The sequence below is a fragment of the Rhineura floridana genome, chromosome 9, assembly GCF_030035675.1.
Source record: "Rhineura floridana isolate rRhiFlo1 chromosome 9, rRhiFlo1.hap2, whole genome shotgun sequence".
In the NCBI taxonomy this organism is placed as follows: domain Eukaryota; kingdom Metazoa; phylum Chordata; class Lepidosauria; order Squamata; family Rhineuridae; genus Rhineura; species Rhineura floridana.
Genome location: NC_084488.1, coordinates 3145736 through 3168533, shown reverse-complemented (window position 1 = coordinate 3168533; position 22798 = coordinate 3145736). Strand labels below are relative to the sequence as shown.

The window sequence follows — 22798 nt, the reverse complement described above, 5'->3', positions numbered from 1 at the left end:
GAAAGGACAAGGTAGCATGTTATCAGACTCTTCTCAGTGGCTAATGCACCTCCTTTCATGCTGATTGGCTCATAGGATGCTGGAGACACAGTGACCTTGTTCTCAAAAAAGTAAGGGGTCTAAGACCCCCCAGACGACTACACCCCTGCTTTTGCACAAGGCATGGTGGGAGCTGGCAAAGGCACATGGCAGCTGGTGATCTTGACTGAAAGGCAAATGAAGCTGTTCTTGATCACTTGTTAAGTAAATAAAATATCTGCAAGACCCACAATATTTCTTGGACTCAGTTGTTAATTACAAATGGCCAGTGTTGTTATATGCTCTTATTTTCTTAAAAAAACAGGCTTAAGTGAGTTACCAGTGACTAGCATCTAGCACCAGTTTTTAGGTGGTTACTAGTTAATATTGGTACTTTATGATGAGGGGGGGAAATCTTTTATTTTTTTCAAAATTACAATATACCACTTAATATAATAGAAATCTAAGCAGTTTACATAAAACAATAATACAGCTTTAAAAAAATCCTAAAAACAAGATTAAAATTAGATTAAAAACAAAATGCAAGTGTATATTACAAATAAAACTAAGCAGTGTACAAAACAAAGTATTGTTGTGAGTATAGGGGTTGAAATGGATAATTTCTACGAGTCCCCTTCCAGCCTCTGATTTGGAATCCTGTGCCTTGGGGTGAGAAACTAGCTCTGCTGGTCAGATGCGTTTCTTTTATTAAGCTAAAAGAGTGGCCAGGTTTGTTAATGAGTCTATCAGGTGCCCAGCAACTTGTGAATGGGCCAGCAAGATCCTTTTGTCATTGAAACTTTTCAGGAGAGCCTCCCCCTCCCTCCTGGGGCCTAAGAGAGGCTTGTGTTTTGAGTTGAGTCACAGAATGGCTGGGAACTGGAAGGCAGGCAGAGAGACTGGCTCTCTGCACCATGGCTTTAGGATGCCTCCTGTAACACTGATGGAAAAGCTGGATATAGGACTTCTGATGCCTTGAACCCCTCCATCCTAAGCTCAGGTTGGAATGTGTGTAAATAAACCATATTTCATAAAGACACCACAGTCTCCACTGACCTTGTTCCCAAGGAAACCAAACCCAGTGCGAGCGCAGGGACCCCTGGAAATCTCACTGCTCAGAGATTGGGGAGGCATGCAACAGTATTAAAAATTATGACTCAGAGTCCAGGAAAGCTTAGGTAAACATATGAAAGTATTTATAGGTCTCTATTATTTCTGCCTGATGATGGCATTCCTGAAGGTGGGTGCTATCACCAAGAAGACCTGCTTCTGAATTGTCACCAAGTTACAATCCATGGGTTATGGAATCATCAGCAAGGTCTCCTTAGAAGATCTTAAAAGCTTGGCTTGGTCTATACCAGGGGAAGTGGTCTACTAGATGTCATGGTCCAAAGTTCTTTATGGCTTTAAATGTCAACAACAACACCTTGAACTTGGTTCACTAGCTAATAGACAGCTAGTTCAGATCTGGTGTAATATGTGTAAAGCTGGGTGTTCCACTAAGCACAATAGCAGCTGCATTGCACCAAGAGCAAGGATAGCTCCTTATATAGCACATTCCAATTGTCTATCTAGGAACGGTCGTAGCTGGTGTACCAACCAAAGTTGGTAATGGCCACTCTGAGCCACTAAGGTCACCTGAGCCTCTAGGGACAGTGATGGATATAGAAGTACCCCCTAAACTACACACCATTCAGAACAACCCCAATTACTGAACTAAGTCTTCATCTTGTCAGTTAGTTTAACAGCCCTCTTCCAGCACATGATCACACCTAGGCACCAGTTTAGGATATGCATGGCATCTCCTGATTATTACAGAGAAACAGAGCCAAGTATCACCAACATATTGGTGACACCTTGCCCCAGATATCCTAATAGCCACTCCAGAGGTTTCATAGCACTGGGGACAAAATTGTGCCCTGTGGCACACCAGAAATCAACTGCCAGGGGACAAGGGAGAGTCACTCAATACTACTCTCTGGAACTAACCTCATAAGTAGGAGTTAAACCACTGTAAAATGATGCCCCTAACTCATTGAGATGGTCTAGGAGGGTACAGTGATCAATTGTATTAAAGGCTGCTGGGAGATCCAAGAGAATCAACATGGTCATGCATGCACTCCCCCTTTCCCTCTCCCAAACAAATTCATCCATGAGGAGAATCAAGGCTGATCCTGTCCCAAGACTGGAATGAATTAAGCTAATTAGTTTCATCCAAGAGCATCTGCAGCTGAATTGCCACCACCCACTCAATCACCATGTCTCAAAAAGTTGTATTGGTGGCTGGGAAGTAGCTGGCATAAACATCTGGGTCCAGGGTGGTTTCTTTTCCAGGAGTTGCCACATCACCTTCTTCTTCGCACCATCACACAATGAAGTATTCACCACACCCTGGATCTACCCAGTCAACTCTTCATGGCTAGAATGAACCAACCAGGATGTGCATGGGTGAAAAGAGCATGTAGTAGGCCAAACAACTGTAAGCATCTTATCCACAACCTCAGGGAAGGATATTTGGGAAGCACATAGTCTAATTAAATAGCTTTGATACAGGTACAGTTTAATAAAATAATTGCAAGATACCTAAAAATAACAAGGTTACAGATCCATGTGTGGGAAATTGGTAGATCCAACTTAGAAGGTATTTAAAGCACAGATTCCATAAAGGGCAGAAGGGACTACTCTGGATTAAACATCTTAGAAGTAATAAAAAATAATTTTTTGAAATGTTTACTGCAGCATAAACACTGAGAGCTGAAGATCCTTACTCAGCTGTGACAAAACATGAAGTATTGGCTGGAACTGTAGTAGGCAATGTATGCATGAGGCAAAGCTATCAGTGTTTATTAGAAGGCAGAAACCTTAAAAAAAAAGGTCTGGACAAAGAAATGTAAAACCCTAAGAGTGGTATAAATTGCATTATGAGGTCCTAATATTAAATCTGACCTTTTTTGGAGCAGCTCGCCCCACTCTTTCTAGCCTCCCATCCCTAATTCCTAACTTCCGCCACCTTTTTGTAAGGAGAGAAGGCACAGGAAGGGCTGCAAGGAGGAATTCTGTGGCAGAGTATGTGGCCTGTTCTTGTCTTATAAAGAACTCTAGGCATACCGGGAAAAGAGTTCAAGGAGTGTGTGAGTGAGAGCCACCTAAGATTTCCAGGCAAGGTGCCACTGGACAGCAATTTTCTGTAACAGTTACCACACGGAAAGGTGTAGGAATAGTGGGAAGCAGAAAGAAGCTTTGCCAGAAAGGGTTTGGCATTTGGAGGAGGCACTCCAAAGCTGTCCAAATAAAACTCAATCGCTATTCCCTTATCCCCATGTAAGAAAAAATGAAGCAGATCTATCATTCTGCTTGATCCCACGGCAAGGAGAATTCTCACATGTAGTCTATGCATGCCAAAATTCTCACTTGTGGTCTCCAGCTTTGTACACACATGCATAAATCCTTGCAGGGGACATCAGCACAGCACCCAACTTCACACATGCACCTGGCCCCATAAACCCTCTGGGTGGCCCTGCAAAGCTGACTACGCATTCCTTGCCCAGGGTGCTACTAATCCTAGGGTCAGCCACTCTGCCTATTGACACAAAATATATTTATAAGATAGAAATATAGGAAAATCAACCTTTATAGTCAAAGCAACTTCTCTAGAAGCATTACAGAATGGGGAGAAAGCTTGTAAATTTGGCTTCTAACTTTTGCTTCCTTTGCATAAGGACTACATTGTTTTTATCATTTATTTTATTTTGAAAATGAATGTACTTCCTTTGATGTCAGGATGGCTTAAAATCACTTAAAAATAAAAAATAAACACATCAACTAATACCTCACTTTTAGAAATAAATGGATGTTTTACTAGTAAATGTCAGTAAAATTGAGAAGATGACAGAGAACTTGCCATCAGTACTGATCTTCCTCTGTAGTGTATAGCTGTAGTAGAGTGTTGGGTATGTGTTAGGAAATATTCTCAGTTCACCCCAATCTCAACAAGCCTTTTTGATCTCCCCATAGGGAATTAAGTGTGTTCCCTGGAACATTTCTCAGAATCCTCTGCAAGAGGTAGGTATTTCAAGGCCAACATAGGTGATATGTAAAGTGTTTCTTGAAGGCACAAAGTGTGAAAATTACTCCTCTACATACCACTTCACTAGGAAGTATACAAATTTAGAGACCTAATGTGTTCCTTTAATTTTGGAGCAACTAAATAAGGATGCCTAATTCTCGACCTCACTTTATAAAATATGGGAAAATTTGGAGAGTGAAAAGTTATCTAAGCAATGTAGAAAGATCTCACCTCTGATCAGTATTAAAAAAAACCCAAGAGAACATAGAGATCACATCAGTTTCACATCTATCACTTTCTTTATCACTCTCTTTGGTCTTCCCTTTTTTTCAGGTTGCTCTAAACTCTGGCAGCTAAAAACTGCTTAGAATGCTTGAGTGGATTGTGATGTAACTGAGAATGAGTTGGGATGATTTATGCTGCAATCCAGTACACACTTACCTGGGAGTAAGTCCCACTGAACCCAATGTAGCTTACTTCTGAGTAGACATGTATTGGATTGCAGCCTTAGTTAACCAGGTGTGCTGGAGGGAATTTGGGATGATGGACGCAAGGAAGCATGGCTTTATTTGTATTTAGTTCTTCACGGTCCTTATTTTCCATTTTATATCTACCAAATTCTTTATTCCCTTTGTTTTATTATTTCTTTATCCACTGTTCTTGAATTGGACTTCTTGTTCTTTGTTGGCTCTGTTTGATTTATTATTTATTTCTCTACTACCCCTGTATGACTTGCGCATCAACAATCTGTTCGTTTCAGTTACAATTTTGAGTTTGTGATCTTTTCTACTGGTTCAGCTTTACCCACTGGGGTGCAATTTCAAACACAGATTTACACACAGAAGTAGCTGGTAGTCACTGACTTATGTGAGATAAAGTAATGGAGTTCAATGCAGGGACACCTGTTGGGTGGGGGCCAAATATGCCCTTGGCAAATTCAGTGGGTGGGAGGAAGGTCATGTTCTATCCTAGTCTAATCACTTGTTCCACAGAACTCCACGGGGAAGATTAAGAGCTGAGCCAAACCCCATGTAAACAGCCCCACCTTTTCATCTGCAAAGACCTACCATGATGATGAGTGAAGTGGATATGGCTGCCAGTGGGGGAATATAGCTCAGCACCTTCTGCCTCTGGTGACCTGTGTCATTTGAGAGTCTGGTATCACTCTGTTTTGCTGTGCCACATACTGGAGCCCATTTACTCTGACCTTTTTGAGAGTCAAGTCACTCTCCAGCTGCATAGCTTGTATTTGCATTCTTTCTCCAGATTCTGTTTCTTGGTGTGATGATAGAATGAGATTCTAGAGCATGACTGTACATGTGCGTGCACGCACACATACACACACATGCATATGCGCACACTCACACACACTCCTTCTGAAATTCTTGGTTTGCACAGACCATAGAACTTAATTCTCCCTTGTCTCTTATTGCGATGAGCAACAGGGAAAGAGAAGGCCAGACCTGGATAAATGGATTTGGCTCTACCCTCTATCCACAACAATATACCCACAGACTCATGAGAGGGAAAAGACCCCTTTGACCCTATCTTTGCACAATTGTCCCTGCCTCAAGGTCACCAGAGTGGTTTGCTAAAGAGGAAGGTAAGGAATGCTTTGCTTTGGGGGCTGAAATGTCAGAAATGCATCACCATCAGACCTAGTGCTGTTTTCAGAGACTGCCCTGAGAATTTCTATTGAAGGGCAGTCTAGAAATGTCTCTAATAAATACTCTCAACAGTATAAAGTGAGGTGTTTTTATTCTTTTTGTTCTCCAGGTGTAGTTGGGGAATTGACTCTGTCCCAAAGAATAATACATTTCTATTCCTTATTTGGGGGAGGTTGTTTGCTTTTTGCCTGCACATCTTGGCACAGTGATTAGTTACAAAATAGGGGAAAGCGTCACTACTTGGCTAGGTGTTTGCGAAGCTATCCTGGGGCATCTGAAGGGGCTGATTTTACAATCTTTGATCTGTAGTATCTCAGATATGGATTTGAACTTGTATATGTAGGTCACCCCCAACATATGGCTTCTAGGTTGCAGCAGGTGATGACACCATTCTGTAACCGACTCCAGTTGCTGGATCCCAAGTCTTCACTTAAAAACAACAACAGATCATACCTGCCACTGCTTTAGAGCATTCCTATGCAATCCCTTTTGAGGGCTGGATGATACTTGCAATTTTGCTTCCAGGAAGATTGTCTCCCACATCCATTCAGTTACTTAGCAGTTGAACCAGGAGCTCTTTATAGCCTAAGGATCATATTTCCTCATGAGCAACATTCCAGGGCCCCCACACCAGTGCTGAGCAACAGGGCCAGAGGCAAAAGGGGGGAGAGTGTGTTTGCACAACAGGGTACATTCCAGCCAAAGCAAAGGTTAAGTACAAGACACAGTACAAGGCACTGGTCAATGCACCAAGTATCATGAAGTTCTTTATGCTGAAAAAAATGCTGCTCAAGTGTGCTTTCCTAGAAGAGGCTAGAATCTTTGCAGGAGATTGTCTAGAAGGCCTTGGAAAATGGAAGTTCACCAGCCTTTAGCTGCAGTGTTACATTCCTGCATCTCAGCAAGTTAATCGTACCCCTTTGATGCACACCAGAGAAACTCACCTTCAATTTAAACATCAGTATATTAAAATCCAACAGACATATCAGCCTGCTTTCATTTATGAATTAGAGGAATGTTACAGTTTTCACACATTTCTGACAGTTAAGCCATTTTAAATCTGGTTCTTAAAAGTAGCTGTTCTTCCCCTGCAAGTGCTTCTTATGACATTTCACTTATTGCTCCTTTTTTTTGCTTCCTATCACATTTTATATTATTAATAAAATCAGCATTCTTGGGGAAGAAATAACTTTTACTTAACATCTCCAACCTTTTAACTATTTAGTTAATAAGAAGACAAGGCAATCTGACTAAAAGATTCCAGAGATTTCCTCAGGACAGTGTCCTGCTCACCCTTCTCTACACATGAAGCATGCAAATTGCGCGTGCATTCTCTCTCTCTCAAAACTTTTGTGAAATATTGGACGATGTTCCCAATCAGATACAATGCACATCTTAGGAGATCAAACGCAGCTGATACAGGGCCTATGATTATAAGCTGATGAAATGGAAAAGAAGTCTGTATCATGAGGGGCAGCAATGTCTGAGAGACTAGCTACCTCTCCAACAGAAGAAAGAAAGAATTCTGGGTAGATATCTAATCAAACCATCCCTGTCTTCAAATCCCTGTATCAAATACTAATATTGAAATAAACATTTTTGTAAATTATACTTTATTTTACAGTTAAAATTTGCCTTCAGTAACCTGTCAATACTCAATGAAGAAAAGGTCTCAGATTTATATCAAGAAGTTCCAACAAAAGTTAGAGGAAAAAATTATCCATTAGAGGGACATGCACACACAACAGCAAAACACACTTGGAGATGTCTACAGTTACCACATCACACAAATGGCATTCCTGGACCTTACCTTTGAAGAAAGGGATGTAATGATGTCTGAATGTAGATGTAAGGCTTGTGTGTTGGGGCAGGGAGATGCAGCTACTGGTACCAAGATTCTGAGTACCAGCTAGGGGGCAACAGAAAGTTAAATGAAAATAAACTTACTGAAAACTATTAAAACACTCACAGCAATGACATCTTTTCAATTCAGGAAAATTGTCCTACTAGTAATGCAACAGCTGGTTTGCATTGGGGTTGACTAGGTGAAATAAGGAGGAATAGCAACTTTTACTCTGCAGTGCAGCCAGAAGTGTGCCATCTCTGAAGCACCTCTACTCTAATACTTGGAATTATTTAATTCATTTCAATGGAACTTACAAACAAGAAAATGTTCAGAGTGTATTAAAAAAATGGAGTTGTGTGATGAAAATCACCCCATCCCCTCCAGTCATAGAATCATAGAAAAGTGGAGCTGGAAGGGGCCTATAAAGCCATCAAGTCCAACCCCTGCTCAATGCAGGAATCCAAATCAAATCATTCCTGACAGATGGCTGTCCAGCTGCCTCTTGAAGGCCTCCAGTCTTTGTTCTGCCTACATTTGGTAGTGGGTGAACAGGGCAGTACCTCTGCCAACGTACCACCCATTTCCCAGATGGGCAACTCTCTCCATCCACACCAGGTATGCCACTTTGAAGTGTATCTATACATGGCACTATTTGTGTTGCTTGCAATCACATTGTTCTTTATTTTTTTTAAATTGCTATTACTATTATTATTAATAGAGTCAGTGTGGTGTAATGGTTAAGGTGTTCGACTATGATCGAGGAGGTCAGGGTGTGAATCCCCACTCAGCCATAAAGCTCACTGGGTGACCTTGGGCCAGCCATTGACTCTCAGCCTAACCTACCTCACAGGGTTGTTGTGAGGATAAAATGTGGAGTGTGGAACCATGTACACTACCTTGACTCTTTGGAGGAAAAGCAGGATATAAAATGTAATAAATAAATAAAATTAATTAAAATTAGTATTTTAATTTTTCAATAAACAACCATTAAAAAAGCAACAAATATTTGTACATAATCTGTTTTATACCCATTTGTCTATAAATCATACAGAGAGCAAATTCAGTCTTCTTAGCACCTCTGAGATCTCATTAGTTATCAATCAAAGTCCCTTCAAGATAAAGCACCTCTCAAAAATGAATGATGGACTATCGGCAGACTGGCAATGTGATTGCAAGCTGCACACTTACCATCATGGGCAGCTAGCTACAGCTCAACGCCTATCTCAATACAGTAGGGCCCTGCTTTTTGACGTTCTGCTAATATGGCGCCAGCAGGGTGATCACCTGTAGCGCGGGAAGCTCCAGCTGCCGCGCTCCAGCTGACAGCACTTGGCCCCTGAAGCTCCTCGCGCCACACTACAGCTGACAGTGATCAGCTGTAGCGCGTGATCAGCTGTACCGTACAGCTGATCGTGCGCTATGTCCCATTTTACGGCGGGTTTCGCTTTTCGGAGGGGGCTGGAATGTAACCTATTGTATAAGTGGGGCCCTACTGTAATCCTTCTTACCTCTCATCAGATAGTCTAGTGCTTAACCAAGGAGTAGCATTGTAATTGACTGAAACCAGCAAAAAGTTGCCTCTCTTGGAACACACTGAGACAAGGTTTGGATAGGAATGGGTGGTCCTGTCCCCTTTAAAGTCTAACTGTATATCAATTTCTGTGATGCTTGGCTACAGAAGGTGTAAGAGTAAGTCCACTGATCATTTGCCTAGCTTCACTCCAAAGACTCCAGATCAGTTAATCTCCCACATGAAGCACCAGGGGAGATCCCCAGCTCCTCTGCCCATGTGCCCATTCCCTCATGTTTTGTCATTCTCTCTGCCCATCTCCCTGTTCTTATTGGCTTGGTTCAGTTCTTCTGTCCTGTTATTACTCAACTGAAAGATCTCACTCCCAGATTGGAAAGGTTTGGGATCTTGGTGTCAATATAGTACCACAGCCCCGACTACTGCCACAAACCTGCACAACTCGTCACCTGCCAGACAGACCAGGTATTTTGGTCTACCATCCATCACCCTACCTAGTTTCACAGTCCCAGGAAGATAGTGAATACAGTGGGCTACCCTCCATGGCTGAAGGGCTACATTTGGTAGCCTTGGTCACAAGTTGTGTAGGCCTCCAATACAAGATTACTCTGCTTTTTAAGTCCTCCAAGTTCTTGAACTCCTGAGAAGTGTCCTGACTATCCAAGCCGATTGCAGATTATTTGAATGCAAAATTTTCCAGAGTGAATTTCAGTTCCCAACGGATTGCATGCTTCTGCTTTGGGAAACAGAGCAACCTCTAATTGCTCAAAGAGATTGGTTTTGGAAGATATAATGAAAAAATCATGATGGATAACAATTCAAGCATTGATTTAGCTGGGACTGAGATGGGTAGCTAAATTCAAGCACAGAATTGAATTGTTTCCCTAATATCCATCAGCACATACCGAGTAATTTGACTTTGGTGACATACCCTTTTTCTATGGCCATTTTTCTGTCAGTATAAAGGGACAGAAGTGTAAAGTGTTCTGAAAGAAATAACTAATAAGAATTATTCCACACCTGGAAAAAGCACCGCTTACAGCCAAAGGCAGGGTCAGGCTCATTTTGCCATTCACTCAGGGTAACTGCTCTTTGCCCCAAGCAAGAAGGTAAGTAACAAATTTCATTTCTTTCTTTGAAAATTACATCCTGCTGAAGTGCCAGGTAAAAACTGGCATTTAAATGAGCTGATAAATGGATGCAAGAAGAAATTTAAAGTGGTCTACAAAGGATGGAACCACAAAGTACAACTTAAGTCACAAGGGAGCAGCACTTCCAAAAGAGGTTTCAGACTTAAAATGATTAATAAAGTGTACATGGCAAGCAAAGTGCTGCTGTGGCACAGACTGGCAGTGCCATTTTAGGCTGCTTCCACATTGGGCATTTATTGGAGAATAGTCACTCTTTGTTCACTCAGGTTTTACAGGATATCTGCACAACTTCATGAACAAAATATCCTCCTCTTATTTTCCCCCGTTCAGCTTCCTTCTTTCCCCCAGAAAAAAATGACTTCTTTTAACTGAATGGAGTAGCTCCACAATTCCTCCAGCTGTAGACGGCCATTTCCTAAATTGTTCTAGCTACTACTTTCTCTATTGACCGTCTCTAGGAAACAACACTATCATTGCCTTTGTATCAGTTTATTTTCTTGCCCTTCCTGCAAATTGTAGTGGGTGGTGGAGGAGTGGGAATCACGATCAGGAGTGCAGCGACATACAGAGCATTTAATTCTTCCCCACACACAATGAAACTCTCCTCCCATGAACCTTTGAGGCTAGGGAAAGGGGGACTACCCACTTGGCTGCAGTCTGGAAACACAGTTGCTAGGTCGCTTCCAGATAAAAGCGGAACAGCAAAGCTCGGGTGCTGCTAAATGATCCATGTCTAGAAGCATCTTTAGTGTGTTTCAGCAGGAGTTTGTTTCCATGTCTGAGAAGGGAAAATACCATTCTTTTCCCTATAGGAATGACAAGACTTTATTTGGAAACCTAGGTTCATTTCTTCAGACTAGATTTCAAAAAACATTATTTATTACATTTATATCCTTTCTAGATTGGACATGTGGGAGGATCTGAGTGCTGCTTAGCCAACGTAGTTTACTGGGTACTTTACAGCTTTGTATTTGTGAAAAGAATGCTGTTACATTTGAATACATTTATTCCTCTTCCCTATAGCCAAGCACTCCCCACACTTTGGCTTTCAGAGCTACAAATGAAACTGGTAGCTGTAGCTACATAGCTAGTAACACTAGTAACTGAGTGTTGCATCTTGGTTACAGATTTGGTTTAGTTTTTAACCATTCTCCTGCTTTAAAGAACTTTACTAGAGCATTGTTTTCAAAGAGATCCAGAAAGGCTCCCACCCAGCTGCTTGGTTTGCTGGCCAATTCCCAGCCTGCATATTTGTTCATCCCCCCCCCATGCAACACTCTCTCATGCTGGTAGCCCCTTCAACCAATTAAATAAATTATTTTCCCAACCAGCACGTATATACATATTTGCTAGAGATGCATTTTCTAGTCTCCTGGATAACAAATATATCCTAATGAAAACATTTTTCCCTTCCCTACATGGATAATAGTGCACCTGAAGAGTCTCATTCATAGCGGAGCCCTGGATCATAGTGTTTAATCCAGTGATAATTAACTTTGTAGGAGATGCGGATGGAGTTAACATGGTTTGGGGAAAGCTGCTGCCAAGGGATATTCTTTATATTCCCTTCTTCTTCAAGACTTTCAGAAATCCCTCATTGCTCACCAGGAGCGTAGTGGCAAATTTAGAAGTGCAGGGTCCCTATGTGTTAATCACAGCCATGCCCCTCTCCACTTTCTTTTGCTGTGGGGTTGAGCATGAGATCCTTGTTAATGTCTAGGAGACAATCATCATAAAAGAGGAGAGTGTTAGCACTGAGAAGAGTCTTCACAGTGTTGGAGTCACCTCCTTTCACTCTGATTGGCTCCAATCAGCAGGAAATAACCAGGAAGTATGTTAGAAGAATCTTCTCAGTGGCTAACACATTCCCCTTTCTTGCTGATTGGCTTGTATGATGCTGGAGACATAGGGACCCTGCTAGGACCCTGCTCCCAAAAAAATAAAGGGTCTAAAACCCCAGCGACCCTGCACAACTACACCCCAGTTGCTCACATGGGTCTTACATGTGCAGACCATGTTACTGTGCCCTATGGATATAATTCTGCAAGGGCTAAATGAAGGTTATGTCCCATGGATTTCATGGTGTGTATGCTTAACTCTGTCAAGATGGCAGATTTTGACAAAATGTAGACATTTGTAATACATTGTAGAGTGATCCTGAAATTTTCGTTACGTCCATGTAAGATAAGTCTAAAAAGGAAAAACACATCCTCTTCTGTAAGCCAAAAGTAAGAAGGGAAGCCATGAATAAATGGAACCTGTTTGCCCGTTACCTGGTCTGCTGTAATTCTGAGGTGAATGGCGACCATACCCAAGTGAGCCAGTAGAACTAGGGCTTGATATCCTGTACTGTTTGAAAGACCGGTCATCTTGGTCACTCTAAGAAAAAGAAAGGAAAATCATTAGGGAAGAACTTAAACACACAATCATATTTTGTATTCATGTCATCAAAAAGGTTTCAAAGTTTAGGTTTGGCAATGATGTTTCTCATCCAATTCCAAACACACAAGTCAAATTCAATTACAAATACCTAAAATTTATTTTCACACTAATACCATAGTAGGTAGAAAAAAATAGTTTAAATAGATTTTCACAGTACATTGTAATTGCATTGATATAAAATAGGTGGCTAACCTATGACCTGTGGATTCATCTAGCCCCCAAGAGATTTTCTATGCCCCCATGTATCATTTAATTTTTTAAAACTTGGTCACTTGTATGGATCCCCTCCTCTGAGGTCATAATGCCAAAATGTTTTTTGTCCTTCTGCTGACATTATGATTATTATTATTGATAATAATAATAATACTTTTCCTGACTGATGCCAAAAAGTTTTTTTATACCTCCCCAAAAGTTGCCTGTAAAAATGCATTGTTTTTTTAAAATCTTACTGACCACTCCCACAGCTCTGCAGTTGTGATGCCGAAAGTTTTTTGAGACCCCCCCAAATTGTCCTACTTCTTATGTACCAGTTAAGATTGTAACGTGAGTTTTCAAACACCAGGGCCAGACACACAGATTTGACTGCAGTACAAGACCCATGTACTGTACTAGTTGGTGCCTCCCTCCCCAGTTCCTGTTTAATGCTAACACGGGGAAGCTTCCATCTTGATACATCCAAGAAAAAATAATAAAAACTTGATGCTATAGCTTACGGTTTCAGCTCAGACAGTTATCTTTGTATACAAAATGAATGTGTCATGGAACAGAAGAACAAAATCGTTGGGGATTACCTCAGTAGGTGTTGGAGAGTGCAACTGAGGTGACTGCAAACAGCAATATAACAAAATAGCCAATTAGTGAAATAAAATCATGCATCGTGTTACTTGTAAAAAAATCCATTCTGAAACAATATTTATTATTTCTCCAGTGCTTTTGACACAAAGCTCTATGGATGATCTTCTGCACATATGGATCTCTTAACTGCTTGCTTCTTCCCTTTTTACTTCACTCATACAAAAGGAGTTTCACAGATGTGTGTCCATTGTGATCCTTTCACTTAAGTGAATGGAGAAATAAAAGCCCTGCACGCTGAACACATGGTATGCTCATGGGAACGTCTGTGTGAGTGTGTAGAAGTAGGCATGCCCATGATTCCCAATTGTCCTTTAAAACATAAAAATAAGGTTGAAAAGCTATGCTTCATTTAACAATAACTTGTGACACTAGAACAAGGCACACTATCTTGAATATAAAAATGTCTAGTATGAAGGGAACTTTAAACTGATTTAATTTTTTTTTTATTCCCATCCCAGCAGCCTTTGCATTCTTGCTTGATTCAATCTTTGTTGGCATCTTTTCAGTTAGTTTAACTATCTCTTCTTGAACTTTGTAAGATTCTTGCACCTGCTGTCCTAGCAATATTTTAATCTTAGGATGTTTGTCTAGAAGAATATTGATACAAATGCAGTTGGAGGAACAGCAGGTTAATGAAATATAGTTTTCAGAAAGATGAGAGAATGTACATTCCCTCCATACTGTTTAGGGACCAATGAAGTTAAGCAGTGTATAAATTGTCTAAATAAAAATAAAAATATTTTGAGAAATTGAATTCAGAGAAATTAATTTTGTTACTACCTTTTAGTATTGTGTGTAATACTCTTATGACTTATATTTTATATGAAATAATCTGTTTTGATTTTTTGAAAGTAAAATAATTTTTTATTAAAAACTATCAAGTTTTTAAAAAAAAAAATATTATCAGTGTAATCCTGCTGAATACACAAGACAGCCACAGACTGGGAGATTCTGCATTATCTAGTTAGTGAACAACTTAGTTGCCTAACTAGGGGTGTGACAATTTCTCCTAAAGAGGAAAAATGAAACATTGCTGCTGCCTCTCTGACAGCATGAAGTGGCTGTGTTTCTTCATATTCACAGTTTAGGTTAAAGCACCTTAAGCAGCAGTTGGGTTAGTTCATGCTGGTTGAACTCAGAGAAGAAAGGCTGTAAAGTATAAAAAGGAATTAACTTGCACAGCCATGGCAAAACAAAAGCATATTTGCCTGTTTATGAAACAGTGACAGAGACAGATAGACATTCTGAGACACTTCCAAAGACGAGGCCGTTACAAAGAAAGCTGTGCTTCTTGCAGAAACCATCCCAGCAGTCATACAAGCGCCTCCAGCAGAGTCTCATGGGCTGATCTCAAATTCCAGGGAAGTTCACCAAGGAGGAGGCACACCCCAAGGCAACAAGGATGCAGACCAGATCTCTATTTTCCAGCCGTGGGTCCAGCTGGTGTACCATATAAAACTAGTAAATGTGTAAAGGCCTCAACTGCTATCTGGGAAATATAGGGGCAGTGCTAGGTTCAAAAATAACCCCACGTTACAGACCTATTCCTTCAGAAAGAAAGAGTGCAATTCTGTGTAGGATAAGCTTTTCCCCATCCAGCCAATCTACAAAGCCCCAATATCATAACGCGTTATGCCTTGTCTGGACTGAGTTTTAGCTTATTCACCTTCATCCAGTCCATTACCACTCTCATATAAATTTAGAGATGCAATCATCAAACCAGGATCTGATGAAAAGGAGAAAAAGAGGTAGGGGATATCAGCATATGGATGCCATTGCACTTCATAACTCACTGAACCTCACAGGGCTGTTTATTTATTTATTTATTTAATTTATTTAATTTATATACCGCCCTAAGCCCGAAGGCTCTCTGGGCGGTGTACAAAAAGATAAAAAACAAGCAATATATAAATACAATAAATACAATAAATCAAGAAAACAAAACAAACAAGCAATAAAAGAACCAAACAACATCCAAAAATACAAATAATGATGAAAATACCATGTTAAAGAAGATAGATGAGGGAACTATGCCCTGGGAGACCTTCACAAGACAACTCCCATACAGGAGAATGGTAGTATCCCAGCACCACCTTCTGAAACCTGCTCTCAGAACAGAACATAATCACTATACAGCTGTGCCTGAATATCAGAAGGATACAATGGTATCAAATTCCAAAATCTATATTATGAAAATACTTTTATTAGGCCATTCTAAATATCTCAAAATAGTGTGTAAGCCTTTGAGTTCTCCAGAACTCTTTACCAGATGGTAACCAAACACTCTCTCTCTCTCTCTGTTGGCTTGTGATAATGTCATGAGTCTGCACAAGATGTAAGGCAGAATATGAGAGGGAAGCAGCAAGTGATGTTCTTTTAGGTGTTGTGCAAGTATCACATTACACCAAGGTCTCCTGTGAAGAAACACAACAAAGGCTGGTTCCATTTCTCTGGAACCACAAAAAAAACCCAGCAGTTACCCAGGTCTGTCTCCATCCTTAGTCAAAACGTACAGGTTCTTCGACAGATAGAAAACAGGAATCAAGAGAAACAAAGCAGTCTTTTTATTAATAGAGACAGAAATTAATTTTAGGTGGATGTGCCATATTAAAAAGTCAATAGAAGCCCACACTCCTTGAACCATGACAAGCCCAGAATAAATGACACAGTTATGCTCCATCTATCTTCTGGCATAGGTTGTCCATAAGAGTCTGGAAACTCAAATGAAATGGAGACAGATTGTCAGGTTCATCATAAGAGTTCCCAGAGTTGCCCATTTATCACTTGCTTAAGCACCTTGCCCAGAATGCCAGATTAGATACCACTCTATAATTGCCCAAGTCAGTGAGGACCAACAGTGGTTTCTTAAGGAGCATATTGATCACCTACTTGAAGGTCACCAGGAAAGCCCTGTCACTTAGGCTAGCCAGCCTACTTCAGCAAGATGTTATCAGCCAAGAAGAATGAGGTCGTGGGCAAGCTGTGGCATGAACTTCTTGAAGTATCTAGACTGCATCCCAGGCAAAATCAACATCCATATAAACAACAATGGCAAACTGATGCCAAGCAGATTTCCAGTCTGAGATATTTTAACTGAGAAATACTTAAAACATTGTTTACTATGTAAACCTTTTTGCCTTGCAAATTCTAACATGAGTAACATGAACTTGTAGGAACCCAGCCCTCTTGTTTAATGAGAAGCCAGATGACTTGAAAAATGTTGGTGGATAAGTACAGCAATGACTACTCAGGCCAAATCTGACTGAGCATGGCATGGAGTCTATTTGCAGACCTATGAGGTGGTAGTGTCAGCTGAATTGCATCCAGCAGAGCTTTTCCGGGTGGTGAAGGATCTTATGGCCTCCAAGTGTCTCCACCAGAAAGTGAATTATCTGCTGTTTGATTCTTTGCTGCAAAATGTTGCTCAGCTCCACTGTGAATTGGATAGTACAGTTCAAGCAGAGTCTATACCAGAAAGACAACTGGAGACAACTGGTGGGGCTTTCGTTCTATGTAATAAACCCTGAAGCTGGTTGATGTTCCATCATCTCGTACGATGAAACCACCAGTTCTCAAGAAGCCATCATTATGCAGGAAGGATTTGGTCAACTATAGACCTGTGTCTAATCTCTCTTTCCTTGGAAAGTTGGTAGAACATGTGACAGAACAACTTCAGGCATTCCTGGATGACATAACCTACCTTGACTCATTTCAATTTAGGCTACAGGCTGGTTATAGGAGGGAGATTGCCTTGGTTACCCTGGCAGCTGACTTTCATCCTGAGTTTGAAAGGAATGATGTAGCTCTATTGGTTTTGTTCAACTTCTCTGCATATTTTCTGGAACATGTTATTTATTTATTTAGGATAATTTTGTCCTGCATTTGTCATTCTTGACCCCACAGCATATTAAAGATACAAAATAATAAAAACAAGAAAATCATCATCATAAAACACAAAAGGAGCAGACAAAACCAAATTCAAATCAATTAAAATCCATAAAACCAACAAATGCTGTGGAAGTTTCCTATTCTTATATATTGGCTTCAGTTCTCAGTTGGGGGCGATAGGTTCGGCTTTCTGATGTCATCAATCATGCTTTGCATGGACACAGAAGGTGGTCACTGAGCATACTGCCTCAACCACCTAGGAAGTAGACTACAGAGGTATGCAGAGGTCAGTGTTTGTGCCACTGTTGTTTGATATATACATGAAGCCACTGGAAGAGATCATCTGCAGTTTGGCCATGAAGTTTCAGGTACACGACAGCAACACTCAGCTCTGTATTTCAGTTACTAAACATCTGGGTGCTGTTTTCTTGCTTTCTCTGTCTTGACACAGGGCCTGGAAACTGCCATCAGGTGGATGAGGATTAACAGATTGAAGCTGAATCCAAACAATTCAGAAACTGGGTAGCAGGATCTTCTCTGATCTTCAAGGCTTTCCTTTGATTTGGGGTGTAGTCTCTCCACTAGAACAGGTTCAGGATCTAGGAGTTGTTTTAATTTAGCCTTGATTTTTAGACATAACCATTCCTTCTTGGACAGAGCTTTTTGAAACACTAATCCAAGCTTTCATAACCTCCAGGTTTGGTTGCTGTAACGTGCTCTATGTGAAGCTGCTCTTTAAGACAATTTAGTGCAATGCTGCTGTGAGTATCCTTATGCGTATGAGAGAGAACAAATATACTGCCAAATGCACTGGCTGCCAACATGCTCCAAGTTTCAGTCAAGGAACTGGCACATACATTTAAAGAATGTCACAGCCTATATATCTCAAAGCCTGCTTCTCCTTATACTGTCCCCCATGTGAGCTTCTATCATCACAAGCGCTACTTCAAGTTCCAACTTTAAGCAAACTGAGAACTGTTGTGGTGAGAAGCAAGACCTTTACATCAGTTGCCTCAAAGCTATAGAAAGAACTTCACCCTGAAGTGTGCTATTCTTCCAGGCCTTCTGGAAAAGCTGCAAAATGCATCTCTCCCAGTTAGCCCTTACTTGAGGCCATGTGTCCAGCCGGTTTCCAGTATGCGCAGCAGCCGAGGATTGGTAGGCGGGGAGGGGGAGTGGCTGTCATCTATCGGGGGTCCTTGCTCTTTGCCAGACCCCCCCTCCACGAGACCAAGTTTGTTGATTGCATGTACTGGAGGTTGGGCCCTAAGGGCAGTTTAGGGATTCTTCTTGTGTACCGCCCACCCCGCTGCACAGCTGACTCCCTGACCGAGGTGCTAGAGGTTGTCTCGGGCGTGCGGGTCCTTTCCTCCAACCTTTTGGTTTTGGGGGACTTTAACCTGCATGCCGAGGCGGCTCTCATAGGAGCCCCTCAGGATTTCATGGAAACCATGACTTCCTGGGAACTGCACCTTAGTAATTCTGGGCCCACCCATGTAGCCGGTCATGCTCTCGACCTTGTATTTGCCTCGGGAGGGGGAGGAAGTGATGTGAAAATGGGGGCTGTTTCTTCGAACCCCGTGTCATGGTCAGATCACTATCTGGTGAACATGGACCTCTCATTGCCGCACACCCTCTGCAGGGGGCAGGGACCTATTAGAATGGTCCGCCCCAGACGCCTGATGGAGCCAAAAGGATTCCTGAATGCGCTGGGAGATTTGGAGCTGTCTGAAGGTCGCCCGGTCGAAACCCTGGTGACAGAGTGGAATAGGGGGATCACCGGGGCAATAGACCGGGTGGCTCTGAAACGTCCTCTCCCCCTGAATAGAACTCAGATCACACCCTGGTATACACCACGTTTGCGGGGTCTGAGGCAGGAGGTGAGACGACTAGAATGCCGGTGGCGGAAATCTCGCTCCGAAAACGATCGGACACTGGTTAGAGCAGCAATAGCGGCCTACCAAGTGGCAACAAAGGCAGCAAAGAGGGATTTCTTTGCTGCCTCTATTGCATCCACAGAGTGTTGTCCCAGGAGGTTGTTCCAAGTGGTCCAAAGCCTGGTTAGTCCAGTTGCGCAGGAACCCATGGAACACTCTAAAGCCTCCTGTGACGCATTTGCAAAACACTTTGCCGATAAAATCGATCGCCTGAAGAGCACGATTCCGTATGCCGTGGATACAGGAAGCGGGCCAGAGACAGCCAGTTGCATTCCGGTCTGGTGGGATCGGTTTCAGCCTCTTCCCTCTGAGGAAGTGGACAAGGTGCTCTCTACTGTGAGACCGAGCACCTGTTTGTTTGATCCTTGCCCCACATGGCTCATTCTGGGCTGCAAAGAGAGACTGAGCGATGGGATCAAGGCGGTGGTAAATGCTTCCTTGGAAAAGGGTGCACTGCCATCTGCCCTCAAGGAGGCGGTAATAAAGCCCATCTTGAAACAGTCCTTGGATCCCCAAGAATTGAACAACTTTCGCCCAGTCTCCAATTTACCGTTTTTGGGCAAGGTGATCGAACGAGTGGTGGCCAAACAGTTACAGACACACTTGGAGGAAGCAGATTATTTAGATCCTTTCCAATCGGGCTTCAGAACTGGACATGGAACTGAAACAGCCTTGGTCGCTCTGGTGGATGATTTGAGGAGGGTGCTGGATAGGGGAGAACACTCCTTCCTCGTCCTGGATCTCTCAGCGGCTTTCGATACCGTTGACCACAGTATCCTCTTGGATCGCCTGGAGGGAATGGGAATAGGGGGCACTGTTTTACAGTGGTTACGTTCCTATCTCTCTGACAGGCACCAATGGGTAGCATTGGGAGATGAGGTTTCAGACCCTTGGCCTCTTAATTGTGGTGTGCCACAGGGTTCTATCCTCTCTCCCATGCTGTTTAACATCTATGTAAAGCCGCTGGGGGCCATCATCAGGAGATCTGGGTTGCAGTGCCACCAATATGCGGATGACACTCAGCTCTATCTCTCATTTAAGTCCTCACCGGAGTTGGCTGTGGATACTATTTCCAAGTGCCTGGAGTCCGTAAGTGAATGGATGGGAGATAACAGGCTGAAACTAAACCCCGACAAGACCGAGGTACTGCTTGTGGGAGACAAGAGAAGGTTAGGAGATATTGACCTGGTGTTGAATGGGGTAAGATTGCCCCTGAAGGACCAGGTTCGCAGCCTCGGGGTCATTCTTGACTCCCAGCTGTCCATGGAGGCTCAGGTTTCAGCAGTGAGCCAGGCAGCTTGGTATCAATTACATCTGATACAGAGGCTGCGACCCTACCTTCCTGTCCATCTGCTCCTGTGAGTAGTACATGCCCTGGTCTCCTCTCGCTTAGACTACTGTAATGCGCTCTACGTTGGGCTACCCTTGAAGACAGTCCAGAAATTACAGCTGGTACGGAATGCGGCGACACGGTTGCTTAAGGACAGCCGCCGCCGTGATCATATCACCCCAGTGCTAGAAGATCTGCACTGGTTACCAGTTGTTTACCGAGCCCAATTCAAGGTGTTGGTGTTAACCTTTAAAGCCCTACACGGTCTCGGTCCAGTTTATCTAACGGAACATCTCCAGCATCACCAAATATGCCACCTGACAAGATCAGCCTCACAAGACCTTCTCTCGGTCCCACCAGTTAGAACAGCTAGGCTGGTGCGGACCAGAGAGAGGGCATTCTCGATTGTGGCTCCCACCCTCTGGAACTCTCTGCCATATGATCTTCGGCATACCCCCTCCCTGGTAGGTTTCCGCCAAAGATTGAAAACTTGGCTGTTTCAGCGGGCATATAGGATTCCTGGGTAATTTTAGTTTTATAGCGTACAGATGTGGGTGGGTTTGATAATTAAAGACTATAATAATAATAAATAATAAAATTTTATTTCTAGGCCGCCTATCTGGCCGCATCAGCGGCCACTCTAGGTGGCGTACAAAATCAGATAAATACAACATATCAAATACACATATAACCAAAACTTTGATATAAAATTAAACTAAAACCATCCACAACTATCGCCAATAAATTTAGGCAACCCCTGGGGTCTTGTAGGCTGATGTTATAATTGTATTTATATATGTATTTAATTTTATGTACGCCGCCTAGAGTGGCCGTTCATTCGGCCAGATAGGCGGCCTAAAGATAAAATGTTATTATTATTATTATTATTATTACTCTGGATGCTATTTTTCTGCTTTGAATTCTAGTTCTGCTGGCTGTTGAATCTGTTTTATCTTGTTTTTCTTTGTCATTGTCACCTTGAAAATTGGAAAGGCTAATAAATTATTTTAATGACAACAGTAATAATAACTACTTACATGTGCGTATGGGTCATCACTCTACAGCCATGAACTTCACTGGGTGACCTTGCACCAGTCATTATGTCTCAGCCTAGCCTACTGCACGAGAAGGATAAAAGAGGGTGGCTGTGTACACCACTTGGAGGAATGATGGGATATAAATGTAATAAAAATAAACACAATTTTCACTGGAGTTATTTCGCACATTCAGCTGCCATCAACCAAATGTAAATAATCCAGTGGAGTAATCAAGAGATGGAGCTTCATGTATGAAACAGTCCTCAGAATGTTCCAGAGGTGCTGCAATATATTCATTTTGAGGCTGATATCCGACTGGTAATTGTTGGATAATTGTAATTTAACTGGTTATTCTGTGGTATTTTGAAAAATGTGTTTATTTTAACAAGAGTTAACCTCCCCCAAATTCCTGGGAATGAATGGAATAGAAAATATAACTAACTAAAATAAGTATCTATTGGAAAGAGGTACTAGAATCTCCTGTTTTTGTTTTGTGCCATATAATATCTTCCAGTGCTGTGTAACGTCGAAAAGCCGTCCACAGGTTTCTACCTCCAAGCAAAGTAAATGTGCAAGGCGAGAGCAGTAGTGACAAGCAGGCAGTGGTGAACTTCTAAAGCAGGGAGCCTCTTGCACTCATGGAGGCTCCCCACATGTTTTAGAACCCTGCTTTACGTGGGCCTGCTGGGATACTTGCAAAGAACAAAGGATGAGGTGGATCGTGGTCTGATTTAATCAAGCACTTTTTACATTCTTAAGAAATAACGTGTATTTGGGATCACTGAACACAGGTGAATTATGCCTTAGCTGTTTGGTGAGATCCTCACTGTACACCCTTGCTTTGTAAATTTAAAAATATCAAGGAGATCCTAACATGGAATTTAAAATATAATCAGTGAAAGATTGAAGTATGACTACCCACAGGCTCTTTTACGGACTTTGTAAGAACATTTTAACAGAAACAGCAATGAGAGAGCCAAAAATGTAACATTACTTCCACTGGAATTTGATTACCACCTTCTACAGTGGGGAT

General features: G+C 42.0%; 1 protein-coding gene across 8 annotated transcripts in view; it reads right to left on the bottom strand.

The window, feature by feature from the left end:
• Positions 1-22798, bottom strand: part of ABLIM2 (actin binding LIM protein family member 2) — a 128851-nt gene that overhangs the window by 40986 nt on the left and 65067 nt on the right. For 4 of the 8 annotated variants that reach the window (XM_061585003.1, XM_061585004.1, XM_061585008.1 and 1 more), the window contains exons 11-13: positions 13510-13542; positions 12550-12655; positions 7562-7660 (exon numbers count right to left, since the gene is read on the bottom strand). In XM_061585003.1, coding sequence (XP_061440987.1) covers positions 7562-7660; positions 12550-12655; positions 13510-13542 — 238 coding nt within the window. The remainder of the gene's footprint in view (positions 1-7561; positions 7661-12549; positions 12656-13509; positions 13543-22798) is intronic. The other 4 variants (XM_061585005.1, XM_061585009.1, XM_061585011.1 and 1 more) reach the window with 3 other exon arrangements.